Source organism: Oncorhynchus gorbuscha, linkage group LG03 (genome assembly GCF_021184085.1).
Source record: "Oncorhynchus gorbuscha isolate QuinsamMale2020 ecotype Even-year linkage group LG03, OgorEven_v1.0, whole genome shotgun sequence".
NCBI lineage: Eukaryota > Metazoa > Chordata > Actinopteri > Salmoniformes > Salmonidae > Oncorhynchus > Oncorhynchus gorbuscha.
This window is the reverse complement of record NC_060175.1, coordinates 80,347,338-80,374,228: the sequence shown is the minus strand read 5'-3', so window position 1 is coordinate 80,374,228 and position 26,891 is coordinate 80,347,338. Positions and strand designations below refer to the sequence as shown.

Below are 26,891 nucleotides of genomic sequence, written 5' to 3'. Positions count from 1 at the left end.
GGCTGTATGTAGTACTGTGCACCTGCCATAGTCTGTTCTGGACTTGGGGACTGCTTAAACAGACAGCTTGGTGCTTTCAACATGTCAATACCTCTCATAAATACAAGTAGTGATGAAGTCAATCTCTCCTCTACTTTGAGCCAGGAGAGATTGACATGCATATTATTAATGTTTGCTCCCTGTGTACCTCCAAGTGCCAGCCGTGCTGCCCTGTTCGGAGCCAATTGCAATGTTCCTAAGTCCCTCTTTGTGGCACCTGACCACACAACTGAACAGTAGTCCACGTGCGACAAAATTAGAGCCTGTAGGACCTGCCTTGTTGATAGCGCTGTTAAGAAGGTAGAGGAGTGCTTTATTAAGGACATACTTCTCCCCATCTTAGCTCCTGTTGTATCCATATTTTTTGACCGTGACAGTTTACAGTCCAGGGTTACTCCAAGCAGTTTAGTCACCTCAACTTGCTCAATTGCCACATTAGTAGCTTCTTTGTCATCTAGGCTTTCTGTAATCTTATCCCTGTCCAAGCTAGTGACATCTCGGCCAACTAGAACAATGAGACAGATATTTCACTGGACATATAAATGTGAAGTATCCAGTTGACATTTCCATTCACTGCCAAATATGGTGATGAAAGGAAGCCCAGTGGGAGAAGATGGATTTTGGTCGACATTCTTCAAATTTTCTCATCTATGAAATATTTGACCTCCATACGGTTTTCTGTTTCCAAAACTATAATCTGTAACAACAGAGTGGACAGGGTTTTGTAGACTTTAACCTTTGCCAAAGTTTCAAAAAATGGCATTGTTTAGAAGGAGTGCAGATTTAGTTATTGCACAAGCGCACTTCACCAGAGTAGACTTTTCCTAACGGAAATATGCAAATAAATGCTAGAATAGGATTTCACTAACTCATGCTTGGCTCTGCCCACATCCTTGCTTGTTCTGCCAACTATTATTAATTTGCTCCCATTGGAAACGACAGACTCTGGTCTATCTTGGGTTAGTTATAAAAATCTTTGCATGCAACGAACTACGACTGAAGTAGCTAGTCCATTTTCTTTAAAAGCACAATTGCGAAAGTTTGCAGAAAAAAAACAATATCAGATTTTTCTACAGCCTCCCCGAAAACTTAATAGTCTTTAGAATTTTATGTGGAGATTTTTTGAAGCACGTCTTTGGGTGAGTCTGGCCACTACCACTATGTGGCTAATGCAAGCACCTAAGCCTGCCAAAGAAATATCAGGAATGGAATTCTGACCCCAAAAAAACTGTCTGGATGATGCTTCAACACTAAAAGTAAGTTGGCTGGATGTCCTTTGGGTGGTGGACCATTCTTGATACACATGGGAAACTGTTGAGCGTGAAAAACCCAGCAGCGTTGCAGTTCTTGACATAGTCAAACCAGTCCGCCTGGCACCGACTACCATACTGTGTCCAAAAGCACTTAAATATTTTGGCTTGCCCACGGCACACATACACAATCCACGTCTCAATTCTCTCAAGGGGGATTTGTACTTCAAAATAGTTTTGTTGAAGTAACTTAAAAAGTTGGGATGAGACTACATTTTTTTTGTTGAGCAAAACTAGTTGCATCTGTTTTTAAAAACGATGACATAAACTGGTTTCTGTGAGAATTACAGGAGTGGGGAATTTAACCCCAAGCCACACAGTGAATTGTTAATTTTAAGAAAAAACTGTTTCTGTTTTTTAGTAGAAACATCACCATGTGAAGATATTTGTAAGTAAGTATATATGTACAGTATATATTATAGGTACATGTTTTGTATTAGTTGTATTAGTAATTGTAGCAGTAGTTTTTATTAGCTGTGGGCCTATTAGTAGTTGTACAAAAATTACTTTATTATGCTCTTAATGTATGCTTTTTTAAATATATAATTTAATTGTTACTATTATAAGATAGTAGTTGCCATTAGTTTTGTTACTGAGTATTATTTTATTTTTACACTCTTGAAAATGAAATGGTGCATCTCAAGAGATTTTATCCTGCAAAATGTCAAATAAATAACATAAATAAATATTATTAAAGAATTTTAATAGATATAATTGATTTATTTCACAATTAAATGTGTTCTATATAATCAACGAAAGGCAGTTTAGTCAGTTTCTCATTAATGATCATGACTGACCTTTTTTTAAATGTAGCTACAGTAGCTTGCGAAAGTATTCACCCCCTTTGGCATTTTTCCTATTTTGTTGCCTTACAACTTGGAATTAAAAAAGAAACATTTGTGCACGCATAACTATTCATCCCCCCCCCAAAGCCACCCCCCCAAAGTCAATACTTTGTAGAGCCACCTTTTGCGGCAATTACAGCTGCAAGTCTCTTGGGGTATGTCTCTATAAGCTTGGCACATCTAGCCACTGGGATTTTTGCCCATTCTTCTAGACAAAACTGCTCCAGCTCCTTCAAATTGGATGGGTTCCACTGGTGTACAGCAATCTTTAAGTCATACCACAGATTCTCAATAGGATTGAGGTCTGGGATTTGACTAGGCCATTTCAAGACATTTAAATGTTTCCCCTTAAACCACTCAAGTGTTGCTTTAGCAGTATGCTTAAGGTCATTGTCCTGCTGGAAGGTGAACCTCCGTCCCAGTCTCAAATCTCTGGAAGACTGAAACAGGTTTCCCTCAAGAATTTCCCTGTATTTAGCGCCATCCATCATTCCTTAAATTCTGACCAGTTTCCCAGTCCCTGCAGATGAAAAACATCCCCACAGCATGATCCTGCCACCACCATACTTCACTGTAGATCATCAATTTTATTTTCCATGTTGCATGTTAGCAAGTAGAATTGATGGCAGTGGGAGTTTACTCCCTCGCCTACGGATTCTCAAAAGGAAGCCTGATATGCATCCTCTTTTCATCTGCCTTTTATTCACACAAATGACGGGGATCTGGGCCTGTTCCCAGGAAAGCAGGATATTTTTCTCGTCGGACTCGTTAAAGGAAAAAGCTTCTTCCAGTTCGTGGTGAGTAATCCCAGTTCTGATGTCCAGAAGTTATTTTCGGTCATAAGAGACGGTAGCAGCAACATTATGTGCAAAATAAGTTACAAACAATGCAAAGAAACAAACAAAATAGCACAATTGATTACAGGCATGTAAAACGTCAACCAACCTCTTCGGCGCAATCTTACAGGTGACTAGCTCATGAAGCTGGTTCAGAGAATGCCAAGAGTGTGCAAAGCTGTCATCAAGGCAAAGGGTGGCTATTTTAAGAATCTCAAATATAAAATATATTTAGATTTGCTTAACACTTTTTTGGTTACTACATGATTCCATATGTGTTATTTCATAGTTTTGATGTCTTCACTATTAATCTATAATGTAGAAAATAAGAAAAATAAAGAAAAACCTTTGAATGAGTAGGTGTTCTAAAACGTTTGACCGGTAGTGTATATTAGAAAATATTTGTCAAATTCACCTCTGGAATTTTGAAATGTGCTTTCTGAGTTTGACCAGAAGATGGAGACAGCCATGTTCAAGATTCTCCAACATGGAATAGCAGCAAGGTGTCCCACCCTGATCTTTTTTTCACCTGTCTTTGTGAATGTCTCCACCCTCCTCCAGGTGTCGCCCAAAATCCCCTGTGTATTTATACCTGTATTCTCTGTTTGTCTGTTGCCAGTTCGTTTTGTTCATTCATACCTACCAGCATTTTCCCCTTTGCTCCTGTCCTGTCTATAGTGCCTGTTTTCTAGTTCTTGTTTTTTTAGTTTAGACCTTTCTGCCTGTCCAGATCTTGTCTGCAGGCCTGTATCTTTGCCCCGCTACTCTGGATTACTGACCTCTGCCTGACCTGACTCTGAGCCTGCCTGCCGTCCTTACCTTTGACTGCCCATGTTCGATTTAATAAACTTTTGTTATTTCGACATTGTCTTCACCTGGGTCTTACCTTCAAACGTGTTAGTACAAACTAGCCATGACTGACCCAGCAAACCCGGGAGGGGGATGGGTGACCACCTTCAACACGGCCAGCGACCACTACGAGTATCTGGTCATGCCATTTGGCCTCATCAACGCCCCTGTTGTGTTACAGGCTCTGGTAAATGATGTTCTCCGCGACATGTTGAACTGGTTCATCTTTGTCTACATTGATGACATCCTCGTCTTCTCCCGCTCCCCCCAAGAATATGTGCTCCTAGTCCGACAGGTTCTTCAACAACTCCTGGAGAAACAGCTGTTTGTTAAGGCAGAGAAGTGCGAGTTCCATCGCTCCACCATCCCCTTTCACGGGTGCATCATCTCCGCTGGGAGTGTCCAGATGGATCACAGGGAGGGGAGAGTGGTGGTGGACTGGCCCCAGCCTTCGTCCAGGGTGCAGCTGCAACGATTCCTGGGGTTTGCCAGCTTCTATCGCCGCTTTATCCAGGGTTACAGCACCCTGGCTTCCCCCTTGTCAGGACTCCCCTCTCCCAAGGTTTTGTTCACACGGACCTCTGCTGCTGAGCGGGCCTAAAACATCGCTTCACCACTGCTCCCATCCTGGTTCAACCTTCCCGTCAGTTCGGGGTAGAGGCCAATGCGTCTGATGTAGGAGTGGGGGCAGTCCTGTCCCTTGTGAAACTGAGGAAGTGAGGAAGGGAAAGGAGAACCTAAAGGAGAGTGAGAAAAAAGAGAAGAAGGAGAGGGAGAAAACCTCTGAGTGATAATGAGGGTGATGAGGAGGAGAGACTGGTGTTAAACAACAAAGACAATTCATAGAACAGGAGTTAAAGAACAAACAGCAGATCCTCAAGAAATTGCAACAGAAGGCAAAAGCAGGGAAGAAAGGGCAAAAAGACAGAACAGGTAATAATGGGGAGGAGAAAAGGTGTTGGGAGAAACAGAGAATGAGGGATAAAGAGGGAGAAAATATAAGATAAGGATAGTGTGGGAGAAGGAGGAGGAAAAGAAGTAAGTGCAGTAGGAGGCAAAAAAGAGAGCTGAGGAGAAAAAAACAATTGAATGAGAAGAAGGAAGAGGCAGAAGAAAATAAGGAAGCTACAATTAAAAGAAAAAAAGCAGGAGGCGTAAATGGCAGAGGGAGAAGAGAAAATTAGAATATTGTGAGGGCCATGAAATAAGACTCATTCTTTGAAAATTTCCAACCAATCGCTTTCCCTCGCCAATCAGCAAAGGCGGGGCATACATCTGATTCATGTTCATCCTAATTTCTGCAATCCCTTTTGTTATCAACCCTTCCTTAATGAATTCCTCCAATCAGCATCCCGATCCTCAATAAAAAGTCTAAGACATTCAGTCCCTGTGTCTTAACTGATGTACAACTCCCAATTTATTGAATATGAACCAACCTAGAACCTTGAACGCATTTAAAAATGTAGATCTAAAACACATCAGTACAACTTCCACAGGGAGGCAGCAGAGACCAGCAGTAAACAGAGCCAGATACTGTGAACAGATCTACACACAGTACAGTATGAACATGGTCAAAGGCATTTGGTAGAATCATTTATATTTCCTCTGCAGACCTACAGTGGGTATCATAAGTATTCATCCCCTTTAGATTTTTAAAATGTTGTTGTGTTACAACGTGGGATTGAAATAGATGTAATGGTGATATACACAAGATACTCTATAATGTCAAAGTGAAAATACAATTTTACAAATGTTTACAAATTAAATAACTAAAATCTAGTTGTTGCATAAGTATTCACCCCCTTTGTTTAGGCAAGCGTAAATCAGTTCAGGAGTAAATTTAGGCTTAACAAGTCACATAATAAGTTGCATGGACTCAATAATAGTGTTTAACATGATTTTTGAATGACTACCTCATCCCTGTACCCCACATACAAAAAGTCCCTCAGTTGAGCAGTGAATTTCAAACACAGATTCAACCACAAAGACCAGAGAGGTTTTCCAATGCCTCACAAAGAAGGGCACCTATTGGTAGATGGGTAAAACAAAAGCAGATATTGAATATCACTTTGAGCATGGTGAAGTTATTAATTACACTTTGGATGCTGTATGAATACACCCAGTCACTACAAAGATATCATAGCTGCTGGAAGTAGGGGTGCTGCATCACACCCTGATAAATAAATACATTTTTAAAAATCAGTCAAATGTTTAACAAGTAGGCATAGAAGTTAAAGATATAATCAGATAGAACATATGAGAAACTGTTTGTTAACCAAACCTGTATGTCCAAGATTTATGCACTACAGGTGAACTACAGGATAAGGTGATTCACTCAATTCAGTCCTCGAGGAGAATAGACGGGAAGCAGCACGGTGGGTGGGGCCAAACCAAGTACTCCTGGTGACTGCCTACACGATGAGGATAGATGGGAAGCAGCACGGTGGGTGGGGCCAAACCAAGTACTCCTGGTGACTGCCTACGCGATGAGGATAGATGGGAAGCAGCACGGTGGGTGGGGCCAAACCAAGTACTCCTGGTGACTGCCTACGCGATGAGGATAGACGGGAAGCAGCACGGTGGGTGGGGCCATACCAAGTACTCCTGGTGACTGCCTACGCGATGAGGATAGACGGGAAGCAGCACGGTGGGTGGGGCCATACCAAGTACTCCTGGTGACTGCCTACAAGATGAGGATAGCTGAAAGAGCAACTTGGGTGCATATCACACATTTTAAGAGGGTAGGACACAGTGACACTGACGAACAATCATAGGGGTAGGAGCAGAACCGTAATCAACAGGATACGGGGGTTACACTCCCACTGAAGACTTCCCTTTTACCCAACCTTTCCCTGCTGTGAGCGTTCATATAAGTGAAAGTGTGTCTTGGCCTCTTGCTGCTGATATGTTTTCCGGGAAAAGGGTGGGGCTTCACCGGAGTGCTGTCTTATCGTGGGAGCAATATTCCTGATACACCACGTCCCACCTGCGTATGCGGAGAGTGGTAATTTGACCCATGGTTTAGAGGATGAGGATTTTGTTCCAAACAAGCATAAGAGATCCCTAGATCTGGCTAGACAGGAAGTTAAGAGTAGAGGTTGGGAAGGATGTCTCAATGGAGTTTTATGTAGACCAAATGGGGTCTCTATCTACATGGCAGTCTACTACTCTGAGCCATTATGGTATATATCGGTGCAGGTCCCCATGTTGGTCGTGGACACAGGTCATAGCTCATACGGAGAGAGAGGGCTATATGAATTCACTCACCAAGTATGGAAGAAGGTGGAGTATAGTGAAGGTGAGAGTTTTTGACTGTAATCTGGAGATACGCCTTATCATTAAAAAAGTAATGATAGAGGATCTAGGGTTATGGTATGTTGGATTTTACCAGTTTTCGGTCGACACCCTAGTACGGTTACGGGTAGAGGAGGTTAGGCCAGGTGGTAACTCTGTCGTCAGCAGGAATACAAGCAGAGCACCTGACACAACAGACACTGACAGCAGAGTAGTCCAGAGCCAAGGGCCAGTGAAGATAGTGAAGACGAAAGATCTGAATGAAGTGATTGAGGTAGAAACTGGTAATGGGGATTCTAACCTTTGGATCCACTATACAGCCATATCAGTAGCTAAAGAAGAATGTTATGCCTGTGCCACAGCCAAACCTCAGCTGACTACCATCCCCTTTCCATTTGATGGAATTGATTCACCCAGGGGAATGGCCTGTATGGTAAAGCTGTTCTTGAAGGCCGGAAAAGCCAGACGATGACAGTTGCATTGATCTGCATTATTTTAGGTTTCCCCTCCCTTCGATGTGTCCATCGCATCCAGGCTTCCCCCTTTCACAGTTACAGGACATTATTATTGTATGGCTCGCTACATCACAAACGGATGGGATGTAGGGGAAGTAAGAACATGCAATAGGACAGAGAATGTTACAGTTGACAAGACAATGAGGGACCTGGGTCTGAGGACTTTAGTAAGATAAAAGGCCTAGAATGGATGTCTGGTGGTTTGTGGAGGTGTGAGACTGGGGCCTAACCTGCCTACTGATTGGACCGGTAGTTGTGCAACTAGTGCAGTTAGGCATGCCTTTACCCTTATCAAACACAAAGACGTAGAGCCAGGTAGAAGAGAGAGAGAGAGTGCTCCGTCTGGAACTTTTAACAATAGAATTTACATAGGATAGTATTGGATATGTTTGTTGGCTGGAAAGGGTGAGAGTGGGTGGAGGTGGTTTGTTCCCCGATGGCACAGCTCCGGACGAATCAGTGACCAAAGCCTTAGCTGGTTTGACCACCCTGGCTAACGAGTTGGCAGAAAACTCTGGGGTGGATACTTCTCTGACTAATTGGTTTGATAGTATGTTTGGAAAATTGAAAAATGTTATGATCACTGTGTTATGGGCTACCTTCACCTGTGTGACTGTTTTAGTTTTGTGTAGCTTTTGTCTAATTCCCTGTGTATGAGGTCTCATTTCCAGGACTCTGGAGAAATCAATGAGAAAACAGATGGTGCGGTATGGACTGATTCCAAGATCTGACCAGTGGAATGATGAATACATGCCTCAAACCTAAATAGATGACTGAATCCTGATTCTTCATATGCGAGGAACTTAGGTCTTGATTAGACCATTTTGATATTTAGAGATGTTAGGTTGTATCGATGAAGATTGTAACGAAAATCCTGATAAGAAGAGTTATGATTCTGATGTAGGCCTAAAAACAGTCAGGGTGAATGCAAGTATTGGTTTATGTTAGAAGGTATTTTGATAACAAGAAATATTTCTAATAAAAATAGATGTATGCTTTTTAATATTTTAATAAAACTGGATGTGTGATTGGATGTATAACATTTAATCATTGGGTGGATATGTTAAGGGATTTTTAAAATCAATAATGGCTAATTATGTATACATTTCAATCAGGACTGACTAATCAGAATACTATTATGTTACTGTATAGATCTATGAATATTCTTTTAATCCTAGTACTGAAAATAATGTGTGTAATTATAATCAAGAATTAGAACAATGACTGTCTGTTCCTTGGTAGAAACGAATGAATCTATCGTCAGACTGGCTAGAATGCTTATCTACACAGGAAGACCTTGGCTTGGTCATAAATAATCTAAATTGGTGAGAGACGATGTAGGAAGGCTTGAGAACTATACTGCCATTGTACCGGAGTGGAGGAGAGACGGGACAGTTCGAAACCTAATGACGTCATTTTCAGTTTATAAGCTGTTGTAAATTGTATCATGTTCAGTACTCTCGATAATAAACGCTAGTGCTTGATTTTGAGACTGGTCTCCGCCCATTTTATGCTAATGAGTTTCTTACAAATCCTTAGAAATGGGCTGAATGTATTCATTTAATTGGGTATTAAACATATAGGAATTTAATTCCTCTATAAAAACCAGGTTCACTCTTCATTCCAACAGACACTGGGAGACAAATTCAACTTTCACAGGACAAAAACCTAAAACACAAGGCCAAAATATACACTGGAGTTGCTTACCAAGATTACATTGAATGTTACTGCGTGGCCTCATTACAGTTTTGACTTAAATCATCTTGAAAATCTATGGCAAGACTTGCAAATTGAAGAATTCTAAGAAGAATAATGTGCAAATATTGTACAATCCAGGTATGCAAAGTTCTTAGAGATTTACCCAGAAAGACTCACAGTTGTAATCACTGCCAAAGGTGCTTCTAACATGTACTGACTGAGGGGGTTGAATATGTATCTAATCAAGATATATTACTGTATTTTTTTTTTTACAAATGTTTGAATTTTTCTTCCACAATAACATATTATTTTGAGTAGATTGTTGACAAAAAAAGACAATTAAATCCATTTTAATCCCACTTTGTAAAACAACAAAATGTGGAAAAAGTCAAGGGGTATGAATACTTATGATACCCACTGTATGCCCCCTGGTTCAATGGCCAACCTGTATGACTGAATACAGCATCATCCAATGTAACAGTTTGCCAATACCTCCATGTATAAGTGTTGGTGGTGATGAGTCAAAACAATCCTGGAAAATATCAGTGTGACCATCCTTTATCAAAAGCACATCTGCAACATCTCACGAGTAGAACATTTATCTGTAGTTTTATATGTGTAGCCACGTAGAGAATCTGTTTGGGATTTGTAATTAGTTCAAAGGAGTTCCTCTCTGTTATTAAGGGTTCTGTGTTCACTTGCCCTTCAATTAAAGTGTAAGCTGAGTTTGAGCACTTATTTATTCAATGTTCCAAAATATTACAGGTGGGTGCCTTGGGAAACATTGAAAGTATATTGCATAGTTGCTCTCTGTGCACTAGAAAAATGTGTTACTGTACGTTAATCTTTTTTATTAAAACTACATCTTGTATGATACCGCAAACCAGAATTAGCTTGATCTAGACTGCTATGCTTGGCCAACCTCTATCTTAAGATCATATCAAAAACAAACAGTCAAACAAACAAATGTTTTAAGTATGATTACAGGTTTTAGGCAATATGTGAAAATCTGCATTGCAGAAGATAGCAACCCACAGTTCAGTTAGGGTGCTGACTAATAGAGCAACAGTTTTATAGTATAGTAAGCCTATATGTATTGTATCAGTATCTATTAAACACAAGTGCTTTGTAAGCCAAAGGCCTCGTGTATTGTGGATGATGTCCAGAGAGGATAGAATGAACTAAGAGAGGGATGCAAGTTCAGATGTATTATTCTTCTATCTGTTCTTCTCCTTCTTCCCTCCATCCTTGCCATAGTACAGTGCCTGTTAAACTCAGCAATATTATGATCTGTGGCCCCAAGCCGATGCATCTGAAACGCAGAAGGAAACAGACACACATTAAAACCTCACACCAGACCTTCCCAGTAGCAAGCCAAGAGGCATACCATATCAAACTGTAATGAACACTGTTAGTTAGTTGCCATGGAAACCCCAGTAGCCATAACCACAACTACTTTTTGGTGTGGTTACTTTGGGGTCAGACAGAATCTATTGGCAGAGTGCTAATTACAAAGGGCCCAGTTGGGGTCTTAGACCCCTAGAATGAGACATGAACTAGATGCAACAAAGTCAAACTTGGGGGGGGGGTCTCTAAATAATACTTATTTCACCATTCTCCTATTTGTTTCAAATGTAATTTGTACTGGTACAGTGGTAAATATTAAAATTAAAGCTTATTCCAAATTAAACACACACCCCTACCTCTGTCTCATGGTTTACATTTTTTTTCCCATGTGGCTGCATTTGTCATCCCAGGACAGTCCCCTATCTCAGTCCCTTTTCAGGTGTCCCAACTTCTCTTTCTACAAAAAAAGGTCATTTCTTCAGCAAGACGCCGAACGTAATTATACTTTTTTTGTGTTTTTGTTTAGTTTAGGGGGCAGATCAGGTTTAATATTGCAGATATATTGTAGCTTCCATCAATATATTTGTTTGCATAATTTCCAATCCCCCATATATGTTTTGTAAATATATATATATATATATAAGGTGCCTTCGGAAAGTATTCAGACCCCTTGACTTTTTCCACATTTTGTTACGTGACAGCCTTATTCTAAAATGGATTACATCGTTTTTCCCCCTCATCAATCAACACACAATCTCACCTTAATTAAATACAAAGCAAAAACAGGCTTTTTGAAATGTTTGCAATTTTATAAATAATTAAAAAACGGAAATATCACATTTACATAAGTATTCAGACCCTTTACGCAGTACTTTGTTGAAGCATCTTTTGCAGCGACTACAGCCTCCAGTCTTCTTCGGTATGATGCAACAAGCTTGGCACACCTGTATTTGGGGAGTTTCTCACATTTTTCTCTGCAGATCCTCTCAAGCTCTGTAAGGTTGGATGGGGAGCGTTGCTGCACAGCTATTTTCAGGTTTCTCCAGAGATGTTCGATCGGGTTCAAGTTTGGGCTCTGGCTGGGCATTCAGAGACTTGTCGCAAAGCCACTCCTGCGTTGTCTTGGCTGTGTGCTTAGGGTTGTTGTCCTGTTGGAAGGTGAACCTTCGCCCCAGTCTGAAGTCCTGAGTGCTCTGGAGCAGGTTTTCATGAAGGATCTCTGTACTTTACTCCGTTAATCTTTGCCTCGATCCTGACTAGTCTCCCAGTCCCTGCCGCTGAAAAACATCCCCACAGCATGATGATGATGCTGCCACCACCATGCTTCACGTTGGGGTGGTGCCAGGTCTCCTCCAACGTGAAGCATGAACTTTTCGCATTCAGGCCAAAGAGTTCAATCTTGGTTTCATTGGACCAGAGAATCTTATTTCTCATGGTCTGAGAGTCCTTTAGGTGCTTTTTGGCAAACTCCAAGTGGGCTGTGGGATGTGCCTTTTACTGAGGAGTGGCTTACGTCTGGCCACTACCATAAAGCCCTGATTGGTGGAATGCTGCAGAGATGGTTGTCCTTCTGCAAGGTTCTCCCATCTGCACAGAGGAACTCTAGAGCTCTGTCAGAGTGACCATCGGGTCCTTGGTCACCTCCCTGACCAAAAACTTTCTTCCCCGATTGCTCAGTTTGGCCTGGCAGCCAGCTCTAGAAAGAGTCTTGGTGGTTCCAAACTTCTTCCATTCTGTGCCTTGACACAATCCTGTCTCGGGGCTCTATGGACAATTATTTTGACCTCATGGCTTGGTTTTTTTCTGTGACATGCACTGTCAACTGTGGGACCTTTTTATAGACAGTTGTGTGCCTTTCCAAATCATGTCCAATCAATTGAGTTTACCACAGGAGGTCTCCAATCAAGTTGTAGAATCATCTCAAGGATGATCAATGGAAACAGGATGCACCTGAGCTCAACTTGAATCTCGGATCGACTTCCAGCGCGGACAGAGATGGACGCCTCGCTTCGAGTTCCTAGGAAACTATGCAGTATTTTGTTTTTTATGTGTTATTGTTATTATTACATTGGTAGCCCAGGTAATCTTAGGTTTCATTATATACAGTCGGGAGGAACTACTGAATATAAGAGCAACGTCAACTCACCATCATTACGACCAGGAATATGACTTTCCCGAAGCGGATCCTGTGTTCTGCCTTCCACCCAGGACAATGGATTGGATCCCAGCTGACGACTCAATACAACGACGTCGTAAAAGAGGCAAACGAAGCGGTCTTCTGGTCAGGCTCCGGAGACAGGCACATTGCGCACCGCTCCCTAGCATACTACTCGCCAATGTCCAGTCTCTTGACAACAAGGTTGATGAATTCCGAGCAAGGGTAGCATTCCAGAAAGACATCAGAGACTGTAACATTCTTTGCATCACAGAAACATGGCTCACTCGAGAGACGCTAATGGAGTCGGTGCAGCCAGCTGGTTTCTTCACGCATCGCGCCGACAGAAACAACCATCTTTCTGGTAAGAAGAGGGGCGGGGGGTATGCCTTATGATTAACGAGATGTGGTGTGATCATAACAACATACAGGAACTCAAGTCCTTCTGTTCAACTGACTTAGAATTTCTCAAAACCAAATGTCGACCGCATTATCTACCAAGGGAATTCTCTTCGATTATAATCACAGCCGTATATATTCCCCCCCAAGCAGACACATCGATGGCCCTGAACGAACTTTATTTGACTCTATGCAAACTGGAAACCACATATCCTGAGGCTGCATTCATTGTAGCTGGCGATTTTAACAAGGCTAATCTGAAAACAAGACTCCCTAAATTGTATCAGCATATCGATTGCGCAACCAGGGCTGGTAAAACCCTGGATCATTACTATTCTCACTTCCGCGACGCATATAAGGCCCTCCCCCGCCCTCCTTTCGGAAAAGCTGACCACGACTCCATTTTGTTGCTTCCAGCCTACAGACAGAAACAAAAACAAGAAGCTCCCGCGCTCAGGTCTGTTCAATGCTGGTCCGACCATTCTGATTCCATGCCTCAAGATTGCTTTGATCACGTGGACTGGGATATGTTCCGCATTGCGTCAAACAACAACATTGATGAATACGCTGATTCGGTGAGCGAGTTCATTAGAAAGTGCATTGACGATGTCGTACCCATAGCAATGATTAAAACATTCCCAAACCCGAAACCGTGGATTGATGGCAGCATTCACGTGTAACTGAAAGTGCAAACCACTGCTTTTAACCAGGGCAAGGTGACCGGAAACATGACCGAATACAAACAGTGTAGCTATTCCCTCCGCAAGGCAATCAAACAAGCTGAGCGTCAGTATAGAGACAAAGTAGAGTTGCAATTGAATGGCTCAGACACAAGAGGTATGTGGCAGGGTCTACAGTCAATCACAGACTACAAAAATAAAACCAGCCCTGTCGCGTACCAGGATGTCTTGCTCCCAGACAGACTAAATAAATGTTTTGCCCGCTTTGAGGACAAGACAGTGCCACTGACACGGCCTGCAACCAAAACCTGCGGACTCTCCTTCACTAAAGCCGACGTGAGTAAAACATTTAAACGTGTTAACCCTCGCAGGGCTGCAGGCCCAGACGGCATCCCCAGCCGCGTCCTCAGAACATGCGCAGACCAGCTGGCTGGTGTGTTTACGGACATATTCAATCAATCCCTATACCAGTCTGCTGTTCCCACATGCTTCAAGAGGGCCACCATTGTTCCTGTTCCCAAGAAAGCTAAGGTAACTGAGCTAAATGACTACGTAGCACTCACTTACGTCATCATGAAGTGCTTTGAAAGACTAGTGAAGGACCATATCACCTCCACCCTACCTGACACCCTAAACCCACTCCAATTTGCTTACCGCCCCAGTAGGTCCACAGACGAAGCAATCGCTTACCACACTGCCCTAACTCATCTGGACAAGAGGAATACCTATGTGAGAATGCTGTTCATCGACTACAGCTCAGCATTTAACACCATTGTACCCTCCATAGTACCCTGGGTCTCAACCCGCCCTGTGCAACTGGGTACTGGACTTCCTGACGGGCCGCCCCCAGGTGGTGAGGGAAGGTAACAACATCTCCACCCCGCTGATCCTCAACACTGGGGCCCCACAAGGGTGCGTTCTGAGCCCTCTCCTGTACTCCCTGTTCACCCACGACTGCGTGGCCATGCACGCCTCCAACTCAATCATCAAGTTTGTGGACGACACTACAGTGGTAGGCTTGATTGCCAACAACGACGAGACGGCCTACAGGGAGGAGGTGAGGGCCCTCGGAGTGTGGTGTCAGGAAAATAACCTCACACTCAACATCAACAAAACAAAGGAGATGATTGTGGACTTCAGGAAACAGCAGAGGGAGCACATGTGGGACAATAGTGGAGAGGGTAGTAAGTTTTAAGTTCCTCGGCGTACACATCATGGACAAACTGAATTGGTCTTGAACTTCTTCCATTTTCTAATAATTGTGCTAACAGTTGTTGCCTTCTCACCAAGCTGCTTGCCTATTGTCCCAGCCTTGTGCAGGTCTACAATATTAACCCTGATGTCCTTACACAGCTCTCTGGTCTTGGCCATTGTGGAGAGGGTGGAGTCTGTTTGATTGAGTGTGTGGACAGGTGACTTTTATTCAGGTAATGAGTTCAAACAGGTGCAGTTAATACAGGTAATGAGTGGAGAACAGGAGGGCTTCTTAAAGAAAAAGGTCTGTGGGAGCCAGAATTCTTACTGGTTGGTAGGTGATCAAATACTTATGTCATGCAATAAAATGCAAATTAATTACTTTAAAATCATACAATGTGATTTTCTGGATTTTTGTTTTAGATTCCGTCTCTCACAGTTGAAGTGTACCTATGATAAAAATGACAGACCTCTACATGCTTTGTAAGTAGGAAAACCTGCAAAATCGGCAGTGTATCAAATACTTGTTCTCCCCACTGTATGTGACAAATACATTTGTATTTTATTTTATTTGAATCTCATAGCAAAGGGTTTGAATACTTACATAAATAAGGTTTTTATTTAATCAATCTCAGAATAAGGCTGTAACGTAACAACATTTGGAAAAAGTAAAGGGATCTGAATACAGTACCAGTCCAAAGTTGACACACCTACTCATTCAAGGGTTTTTATTTATTTTTACTATTTTCTACATGGTAGAATAACGGTGAAGAAATCAAAACTATGAAATAACACATGGAATCATGTAGTAACCCAAAAAGTGTTAAACAAATCCAAATATATTTTATATCTGAGATTCTTCAAAGAAGCCACCCTTCGCCTTGATGACAGCTTTGCACACAACCAGCTTCACCTGGAATGCTTTTCCAACTATCTTGAAGGAGTTCACCACATATGCTAAGCACTTGTCGGCTGCTTTTCCTTCACTCTGCGGTCCAACTCATCCCAAACCATCTCAATTGGGTTAAGGTTGGGTGATTGTGGAGGCCAGGTCATCTGATGCAGCACACCATCACCCTCCTTACACAGCCTGGAGGTGAGTTGGGTCATTGTCCTGTTGAAAAACAAATGATAGTCCCACTAAGCGCAAACCAGATGGGATGGCGTGACGCTGCAGAATGATGTGGTAGCCATGCTGGTTAAGTGTGCATTGAATTGTAAATAAATCACTGACAGTGTCACCAACAAAGCACCCCCACACCATCACCTCCTCCATGCTTCACGGTTGGAACTACACACGTGGAGATCATCCGTTCACCTACTCTGCGCTCGCAAAGACACGGCGGTTGGAACCAAAAATCTCACATATCTTCTTCTCATTGGTGTCCTTTAGTAGTGGTTTCTTTACAACAATTTGACCATGAAGGCCTGATTCACAAAGTCTCCTCTGAACAGTTGATGTTGAGATGTGTCTGTTAATTGAAAAATAAATAAAAGTTCTGATCCCTTCTATTCTCATAGTTTCTACAGATTGTAAATTAACAAAACATTTTTGCTAAAAGTATTATTACATTATTGATCGATTGACTATGACTTTTCAAATCACTGAGTAGTGCTATCTGCAGAGTTAGCTCTAGGTAAATGTTGCAATTCTTCGGCCATCCCTGGACCTGCGACCAAAAACAAGCTATATATGGACAGTACCAAAACAAATGATGTATTGATTGTCTCTTCGCAGCAATATCAGTTCATAAAACGTGCCATGGAATCGGTAGATCAAAAATCACTTCCCAAATATTTTGCAATCTATATGACACAGCTGTCAATTTTTTGGTCCTTAAATGAAAGTGGTATACTTTCTTATTTATCACAATTTCCTTAAACTAATGTTGGTCTTTATGTCAGAGTTTACTAGGAGTGGTGGGTTGGAGTCAGGCGCAGAGAGCAGAGGGTTCGGTAAATCGTAATATTTATTCTCCAGCACCAAACGTTCACGCCAATCTACAGGGCGCATGAAACAGACCAGCCCAAACACAGGACAAAACAGTCTAGAGACAACAAACACGCAAACACATCCACAACCAACAGAGTAACAATCCCGCACAAACCTAGGCGGACCTAAAAGGCTTAAAGAAACATAAATCAAGAAACGAACAGGCAGGGGAGCCACGGCTGCCCAAACAAGTTCCAAACTTTTTCCCCATTCTACTTGCCTCTTTCGTTTTTGCATTAATGCTACAATTAGTTGATTGTAATTTTGTGTAGATCAGACAATTCCATATATTTTTGCTAGGTGCATGTGTGACATAACTCCACCAATTATATTTATGATATCATTTACAAAGATTATACCTGTTTTTTAAACATTTTTTTAATGTTTTTTTTTTAAATCAATGAGTATATTTGCGTTTAATCACAATAGTTGTTGTATTATTTGTTCTGTCTTTTCTGGTGGACTAAACTGAAATTGCAACCAACTTTCTAACAGATGTCTCTTTCCATTCATCAAATGGCGCAAGTGCACAGTGCACTGTTGGGTTGCTGAATGTATTTTAGACGAGTGGACGAACATATGCATGTACCCTACTTTTTGAAGTAATTTGTTTGACAATAAGATGAAAACATCATGACTGGTAAAGTTCATGCCAAATTAAAAGGTAATCAAAATGTATTTTGACAGTTAAATTACATGCCTTTACTATTAGGCTCATACATTTTTTTATAGGAACATCCTGTCTAGCAGGAACTATTTTGGAGTTGTTAAAACAACTCTCAGGAGTCCTGGCGACATACTACCAGTGAATCAATGTTGTAATATGGGCAATAAAAAGGCTACCTCTTCATCGAAACAAAGAGTTGGCTTGGATGGATTCAAAAGCACCAATTCTAGGATCCAATTGAACATGCCTTTAAAATATCCATGTTTGCTCCAATTGACCAACTGAACACAACTGATATTAACTGACCCCAACCAACAGTGCTGAAGGGTTCACATCCTCATTCAAAATGGAGGCGGCCCGTTCTCTCACCTGAATGAAACTGGGCCGTGCAGCAGAGGCCCTTCCCGCGTGTCGTCCGGTATACAGGCCACACACACACTCTGGTGGCGGGGGGCAGGTGTGTCAGACGTGTGGACAGTAAGTTGGGGGGCAGGTAGAAGGAGGAGCGCTGGGCGGTGGTAGAGCCGTGGCCGTCCTGTCCCTCCCAGGTGAGCCAGTAGCCCCTGAGGCCGTCCATGCTGGCTTTCCAGTCCACCTGCACAGAGTCACTGCCCACCGTGGTCAGCCGCAGGTCTGCAAGATCCGGCCTCACTGAGAAGGGAGGGAGGTAGGGATGGGATTAATTTTCCAAAGTACACTTTGGCAATATATACATTGTTACGTCATGCCAATAAAGCAATTGAAATTAAATTGAGAGGGAGAGAAAAAGGCCTACCTGCTGCATCTGTACAGTGGTATGTGAAGGGTAATAGTGCATGTAGCATTTTCCCATTTTATTGCTTCAGTTTAAAGACTTTGAGGCTAATCCCATACCGCATCTGTGCCTAAGAACATATCCTTAATGCTATATGCTCCTTACCCTCCTCAGTGCACACTTTGACAGACATGGCCCTCTCCTGGCCATAGGAGTGACGGGCGCTCACGGTGACCAAGTACTGGGTGTCTGGCTGGAGGTTGGTCAGCATGGTGGAGTTCTGCCCCCGGCCCACAGTAGTCATGTGGAGCTTCCCCCCCGGGAGCGCTGAGTACTCCACCTGGAAGCTCTGGACAGACTCTGGCTGCAGAGGACCCCAGCTCACCCTCACACTATTGGCCTCTGAGTCCGACACCGTCACCACGGCTGGGCTCAACACCTCTGAGGAGATGATAAGTTATATGTAATAATATAATATTAAAATATATATATTATCTGGTGATTTACCAGGTGCTTTTGTCAAATGTGGCTTCAGAATATTCGGTATACAGTGTGCCCATGCTGGACACTACCCCAAAGGTATAATATCCCAACCAACTGAGCCAACATTGTTACAATTAACAATGTAAATGTTGTAGATGTCAAATGTAAACATGCCACCTCTTACCTGGCTTAGTGGTGAAGGTGACGGAGAGGGGGTTGAGCACCTGCAGGTTGGACTCAGGAGTCAGTGTGGCTGTGTAGGTGGTGTCTGGCTTTAGTCCTGTCAGCCTGGCCGTGCTAGAGTCCCCTGGCTGGGTGAGTCTCTGGTACTGGCCACCACTGGTACTGGGGCTGGTACCAGGCCCCCCTGCTCCTCCTCCAACTACTCCCCCACTGGGAGCCGGTCCAAACCGGATGTCATAATAACCGTTCAATCCGGCCAGAACCGGTCGCCACTGCAGCACAGCGCTGTCTGTGGACACATCTCGCACCTGGAGCCGTTCAGCCCAGAGGATCTCTGTTAGAGGAGAGACAGAACGAGACCGGAGGACTGAAACACTGGTGAAATATAAAACTCCACTTTAAATTGAAGGACATGCTCATTGTAATGGCTGAAATTGAATGAATGGAACGGTATATTGGGACGATGGCGGTATACCGTTCCATTCATTCCATTCCAGCTATTACTTGAGCCACCCTCCCTTCACCAGCCTCCTCTTGCCTAAACACCTTTACGACCATATTATCACAGTGTGCGGATTCCTTTCTCTCACTGGTGAGCATTTATCCTTGGATAACCAGAACAAGATGGCAAAAAAGAGAGAAGGATGAAAGAGAGAAGCTCAGACAGACACACAGACTGTGGGTTCCCCAATGCATTCAGAATGTATGCCATAAACCCCCTCGAAATAGACAACCCAGTTCTGAAGATACTTCTGTAACAAATAGCAAACCCAAGAAAGGTTTCAGTGTCAGAGGATAGAAACTTCAGGCACTCGCTAGAGGGACCATGGATTTCTCCTTCTGTGTCGTAAAGAACCTGTATTTACACTATGCGTCTGCCCATCACTACAGTATGCATCCTGTCTTAGAGCTACATATGTTTACTGGAAGTGATTGCGTCCATATGACTGCTACTCTATCTGACCAGAGAAATTCCCTCTATATATCTCTGGCACCATAGAGGGGCACGGTAGGATCATTTCTTTATTAATAGCCCCCACTCTCTCATTACAGTCTAGCATACACTGTCTCTGCATCCCTCTGTGTTTCACAGTCTCTAGGAGTGGGTATGTGATAAAGGAGTAGAATGGAGAAATGCATTTGTACAGTAGCAAAGTCTAGAGTAGAACTCAAAAGAAGGGGTCAGGTCCAGGTCAATTGCTGTCAATTGAGGAATCAAATTGGACACACACATACTCACCAATAATGGCATCCCTCAGGTCCTCGGTGATGATACTCATATCGTCGATGTCCACAAAGTACAGGTGTGACTCCACAGGTGGGGTGACCACCTGCCGCAGCACCTGGTAGTTCCCGTGGCCCGTGGAGATCACCAGAACGGCTACGCCCTCCTCTCTCAGCTCCTCCATTGGTCCAATCACATCACCCGGCTTCACCCCGTCCGTCAGCCACACTAGAACCCTGGGTAGCTCTGCCCTGGCCCCCCTGGCCCCTCCAGGCTTCAGCACCCAGTCCTTGGCCATCCTGAGGGCCTCCTCTGTATTGGTGTCGCCCCTCAGAGCCTTGGTGTTCCCCAGTGCCTCCTGGAGGCCATATTGGGTATTGTGGGCGTCAAAGCCAAACTCGAGGTGGGGTTGGGTGCCCACCTGCAGTAGCCCCACCCTCACCTGGTCCTCGCCCAATGAGAAGGGGAGGAGGAGCTCGGACAGGAAGCCCAGCATGCGGGAGTACTCATAGGATGAGACGCTGCCTGAGGAGTCCAATAGGAAGAGAATGTCGCCCTCACAGCAGTTCAACACTGAGAGAAAAGGAAAGGAGAGCGTTAAAGATGGTGGACACTAGTTTTTACAGATATAGGGTATATAGAATATAGATTCATATCTATAGGCTATAGCTATAGAATATAATGCTAATATTATGTGAAAATGAATAACTGAATAAGTCACAGCATACTGTTGAGAATTAAATACTCCCAGAGTTAAGCAATATTTACACCAGTGTGGGTCTTCACGATGGGGAACTTTCTATAAGCATAGTGCTTATAGTAGATGTGTGAGATACACTACAATTAGTGTATGTGGGAAACAGGGAAACAATGTGGTAAAGTTATTTGTTTACCCACAAACTTACCGTAGAGAAGCAAACTAATTATTAATGATAGCCAGCCAAACATTTACAGGGATAAGTACAATCCCAGAACTCACTGAGACTGTGTGGATCATCTGTGGGAAAACCCACTACTATTTTCAACTTTCTCTCTCTTTTCTCACTCTCTCTCTGATTCCTTCTCCCTCCCTTAACCTTTTCCAGTGGTCCTCCTTCTGTTCAGTATGTGAGTGTGCACACACTGGCACACTGGCACACGCGCACACACACACACACACACACACACACACACACACACACACACACACACACACACACACACACACACACACACACACACACACACACACACACACACACACACACACACACACACACACACACACACACACACACACACACACACATAAAGAATCTCCCCCTCACCATCCACCTCTTTGGAACAACACTATCCCACAGTCATTAAAACCTTTATAGAAAATGCCATAAGTCTGAAAGCGGGAGAAACTGAAACAAAATGAAAAGAGAAAAAATGTGTGGAGAGGTGTGAACTGTCTGTAGAAAGGAAATGAGTGGAAAACAAGTAATTACAGCAATAAGACCAGATCAAAACAAACAGGCCACCCTAAAATAAGGGATGAAGAAGTGAGCTAGATCAGAGGAGTGGTGGCCAGATGAGGGATGGATGAAAATGCTGTCATAACATTTAGACTAGGCAACATTTTACAAATGTTCCATATTTCATAACAGTAGCAGGGAACAGTGCTTCTCATTAAAGAGAGAGAGAGAGAGTGGGTAAGAAGGGGTGAGGGGGAGAGGGGGAGAACTGTAGGAACTCCTTATATTGGTGTTATAAGGAGGAGGGTACGTTGGAGGTGGGGATAGAGAGAGAAATGTTAAGGGGGAGGTGTGTATTGGCAGTTCCATTTGTGAGAAGAAGAGGAATGTTTGGTAGTAGACGTATACCCATATACAGAGAGAGAGAAAGAGAGCGAGAGAGCGAGAGAGAGAGAGAGGGATAGTGAGAGAGACGTGCCATGTTCATTTTCTAGCGTTGAGTGCTTTGGAATATCATTATTTTCTTTGGGCCCTTAGCAATGAATTTCTTAACGCTTCAATTTGACACTCGATGTGTGGTCACTGTACTGATAAGAGTGTAATGTTGAAAGAAGAGTGTACACTCAAGCATGCACACACACACATCTGGACTTTGTACTCCAGCTCTCTAAGAGGGAGGGGCTGCAGTTACACTGCACATATGGCCTCTAATGTTAAGCCCCAGTAAACTGTAGTTCTGTCTGTGTCTCTCTGGTCTCTATGTTTACTGTAAACCAACTGTTTGGGTCTGAACTGTCTTGTACATTAGTATTAGCTTTATTGCGGTGTTAGGTTTACAGTACACCCTGAACAAGCTTGACAAATACCGTATATTAGTGGTTACACACTGAATGTAAATTATGAAACCACAGAGCCTTCATGGGCATGGGAGTAACTGACAATAACCTTTTAGACCTGCTTCACACATGCACACACACACACACATACATACACACACACACGTATGCATGTATTCTTGCATGTGCGCGCACACACACACACAGCTCAGATGTGTTAGAAAAGGCCTCCTCCACAGCTCTTCTTGGTTCTAAAACATCATGTGGTTATATCACCATCAGTAGGCTATAAGTAGGATCAAAATACATCATCACAGGGGATCAAACCTGGATCATCTGTGATTCTCTGCCAGTCTTTAGTATTAAAAGCATTTCTATTAGTGGAGGCTGCTGAGAGGAGGAAGGGGAGGACCATCCTCCTCAGTGAATTTAATAAAAATAAAAAAGGTAAAACATTGAAAAAGTTATAATTTTTAGATAAAACTACACTAAATATATTCACATGACCAAATAATTGATTAAAACACAGTAGCCTCAACAGCACTCTGTAGGGTAGCATCATGGTGTAGCCGGAGGACAGCTAGCTATTCTCCTCTCGGTACATTGACTTCAATATAAAACCTTGGAGGCTCTTGGTCCTCACCCCCTTCCATAGACTTACACAGTAATTATGACACCGGAGGACGTCCTCCAACCTATCAGAGCTCTTACAGCATGCACTGACATGTTGTCCACCCAATCAAAGGATCACAGAATTAATCTAGTACTGAAAGCATAAGCTACAGCGAGCTAGCACTGTAGTGCATAAAATATGGTGAGTAGTTGACTCAAAGAGAGAGAAAGATAATAGTTGAACAGTTTTCAACAAATTAATTTCTTCAAAAATGAAGGCGAAGCAAGAGAGAGAGAGAAAGAGAGATCTTTTTTATTTCATTTTCAGTTTAACTTACTTAGCTAGCAAATGCAGCTGGATAGTTTAGTTACTCAAACACCTCAAACAGAGGTTTGAGTAACTAAGGGCCTGCCGGTCTAAATACTTACTGACTATACACTGTAGCATTACTGCATGATTGTAGTGGGTTTACTAACACATTAGTTATATTAGCTATGTTGACTAGGACGTTACTTTAGCTAATATGGAGACAATGATGTAGGCTGTGTGTTGCGGTTATGACATGGTTTGGCTTGGAAAGTTTTTTTAACCTGGTCACATACAGCTGATGTATTGTTCATTGAAGTCCACAAACAAAGGGAAAATGTGAGAGGAGGAGAGTGCATAGAGGCTAGAATGAATACATTGTGGCTAATATGAAAGTGATTAGGGGTGTATTCATTCTGCCGATTCTGTTGAAAAACGTTTCTTAAACGAATGCAAATGAAACGGAGATTTAAAAAATAGCTACATTTGTCTAATAGAAACTCTCATTTGCAACTGTTGGACTAATGATTACACCCTAGATAAGCTAGATACAGGCAAGAGTGTGTAAGGCAGTATTGAATGTGTCACTGTCTGGCCATATGTCACTGTCTGTTTTTCTCTCAACCTGTGTGCACCTACGTTGTAAACTTTTATTCATAGGCTAGGTTGTAGCAACCTTATGATGGATATAGGGAAAACTTGAGTATCATGTAGTAGCCCAAACCTATCGATGTTACATTGAACTGGGTTGAATGGAACATGAATGACAGTCTTCCAACATGCAACAATGGCACTGACCGCAACTGAATTCTATGTTTGAGTGAGACGCATAGAAAGTAATTAAGCTATGTTAGTCAAAGCCTGTCTATTCTCTATAGATGGAAGTCTGTGTGAGAAGTCTAATGTTCTGTCTGTCCACTGTATACTTACACGGAGTCATAAAGACAGACCACTGACAGATGGAACGGACTCACCAGCAAGTTTAGTTTTCACCATTACAGTATATGTTATGACCTCTAACTACCACATGCATGGTTGTAACAAGCATTCAGTGATTAGTAATGGTGTTATAATCAATCATTTGTTTTAATTTACATCGCATGTAATAATAAGCACAACAATTTCACATAGTGTTAAAGTCAGGAACAGATATCAACATACACTGAGTATACCAACATTAGGAATGCCTTCCTTATATTGGCCAACGGAACAGCCTCAATTCTTCAGGGCATGGACTCTACAAGGTTTCAAAAGCATTCTACAGGGATGATGACCAATGTTGACTTCAATGCTTCCCACAGTTGTGTCTAGTTAGCTGGATGTCCTTTGGGTGGTGGACCATTCTTGATACACACTGGAAACTGTTGAGCGTGAAAAACCCAACAGCACTTAAAATATTTTGTCTTTCCCATTCACCCTCTGAATGGCACACATGTCAGAAAAGGCTTAAAAATCCTTCTTTAACCTGTCTCCTCCCCTTCATCTACACTGACTGAAGTGGATTTAACAAGTGACATGAATAAGGGATCATAGCTTGGATCATAGCTTTCACCTGGTCAGTCTATGTCATTGGAAAGAGCAGGTGTTCTTAATGCTTTGTATACTCAGTGTATATTACTGTAAAAGTTGTAGAAATTATATGACAGATTATACAAGTATTGTGCCTTTAATATAATAACACCAGTCGGAGATACTCTGACTTCTCCTCCCTAGTGTCTCAGTCACCCCACCACTCGACCATCGGCCACCACCTGCAATGCTCACCTTCTTCAGTTGCTGAGTTTTGACCACAGGATTTCCGCAGGAACATTCCAACCAGTATACAAGTAAACAAAATCCGTTTCTCCATCTCAAGTGTTTATTGTGATCAATTTCGGTAGAAATAATTATGATGATATCAATAGGGTTTCCTCCAAAAATGTGTTCATTTCCTGAACCGTCGCTCCAACTGAAATGGTAATGAGCCTTCCATTCAGGATACTTAGGCTATAAATTGCGGCTTGAAACTTCATATCCCAAATTCTCACTTTCACCGAGACTTTCCCGTTTTGTTTCCGCTTTTCTGGAACATTACATTGTTGTAATATTTCCCACAGATCAAATGTTGTCTGTTGGTTGCTCTGGTAGCCTCCGTGAGTTAGTGCGCGCAAGTTAAAAAGCGCGAGCATTCTAGTCGGTTCTTCGCTCTGACCCCCCCTCCACTCCAGTGTTCACTCCCTTATTTCTTAACCGTCTTTCAAGACACTTCGAATAGCAATAGGCGTAAGAGCTCTGACCAAACGTCATTGCTCTGGAAAGCTGCCCATTTTGTCATATCTTTACATTTTATGGCAAACTAGACAATCTTGCAAAAAGTGAAGATAGTCTTTAAAATGTCAAACAATATAAGGAAGAATTTAAACGTTCAGCTTTGAAATTAACTGATGGAGAATGTATAATTATCTAGACAATTAAAACTAAGAAATGCAGTTAATTATGGAGCCTTATCTGATGGCCACTGACTTTCAGCACTAAAATCCTTGGAATCAGAGTGCCTTTTCAAGATCATAGGTCCAGGGGTGGAATGGTTTTGTGGTATTTTGGGCAAATGCCAGATGGGCTGGTCCATTTTTAGACAAGTGGGCCTGTCTGACTTGGGTTTTTTGCACAAAATAATAATGATCTGGTGAATAATGGGGGCCTCAAGGAATAAAATGGGCCGATGCAGGGGGCCTCAAGGAGAAACATTTGCTGGTGTGGGGGCCTCAAAGGGGAAGAAATGGTCAGGTGTATTAGAAATGCCAAGGATGTTTTCTGGTTCCAGTCCACCCCTGGATAGGCCTACATGTAGGCTATTGTCTATTTTATTTGTTGGCCTTCCACTGGGCACAGACATCATCAGTTCAACGTCTACTTTTTATGTACATTTCACTGAGTTATCAACTAACATGAATTCAACATGAAATCAACATTTCTACAGGTCATTGGATTTTGGTTAAAAGCTGGGAGGAAAAAAGGCTAAATTCTCTTACGTTGATGACGTTTTGCAAATCCAATCAATTTTTCTTGTTGATTTAAAGTCATCATATCACATTGCATTTTGTTGTTGTTGAAGTGACGTGGAAACAACATTGATTCAACCAGTTTTTGCCCAGTGGGCTATGAGCATGTTTAGATAAATGTGAGACTATAAGAACATGGGACACAATTATGGGGTCAAGCTCTTGGACTTCAATATCAACTGCTCAAGTT

At 42.5% G+C, this 26,891-nt stretch overlaps 1 protein-coding gene across 2 annotated transcripts; it reads right to left on the bottom strand.

The window, feature by feature from the left end:
- Nucleotides 1-9,230: 9,230 nt before the first annotated feature.
- Nucleotides 9,231-25,862, bottom strand: vwa1 (von Willebrand factor A domain containing 1). Of its 2 annotated transcripts, none has more exons than XM_046343931.1 (6): nt 25,425-25,861; nt 20,482-21,039; nt 19,243-19,575; nt 18,741-19,016; nt 18,191-18,472; nt 9,231-10,698 (listed from the first exon to the last, which is right to left on the bottom strand). In XM_046343931.1, the coding sequence occupies exons 1-6, from the start codon at nt 25,507-25,509 to the stop codon at nt 10,670-10,672; spliced, it is 1,563 nt and encodes a 520-aa protein (XP_046199887.1). In that variant the 5' UTR covers nt 25,510-25,861; the 3' UTR covers nt 9,231-10,669. The 2 variants fall into 2 exon arrangements, with proteins under 2 accessions (XP_046199887.1, XP_046199888.1); XM_046343932.1 differs by lacking the exon at nt 9,231-10,698 and adding an exon at nt 16,238-16,275 and having other exon boundaries at nt 25,425-25,862.
- Nucleotides 25,863-26,891: the final 1,029 nt, after the last annotated feature.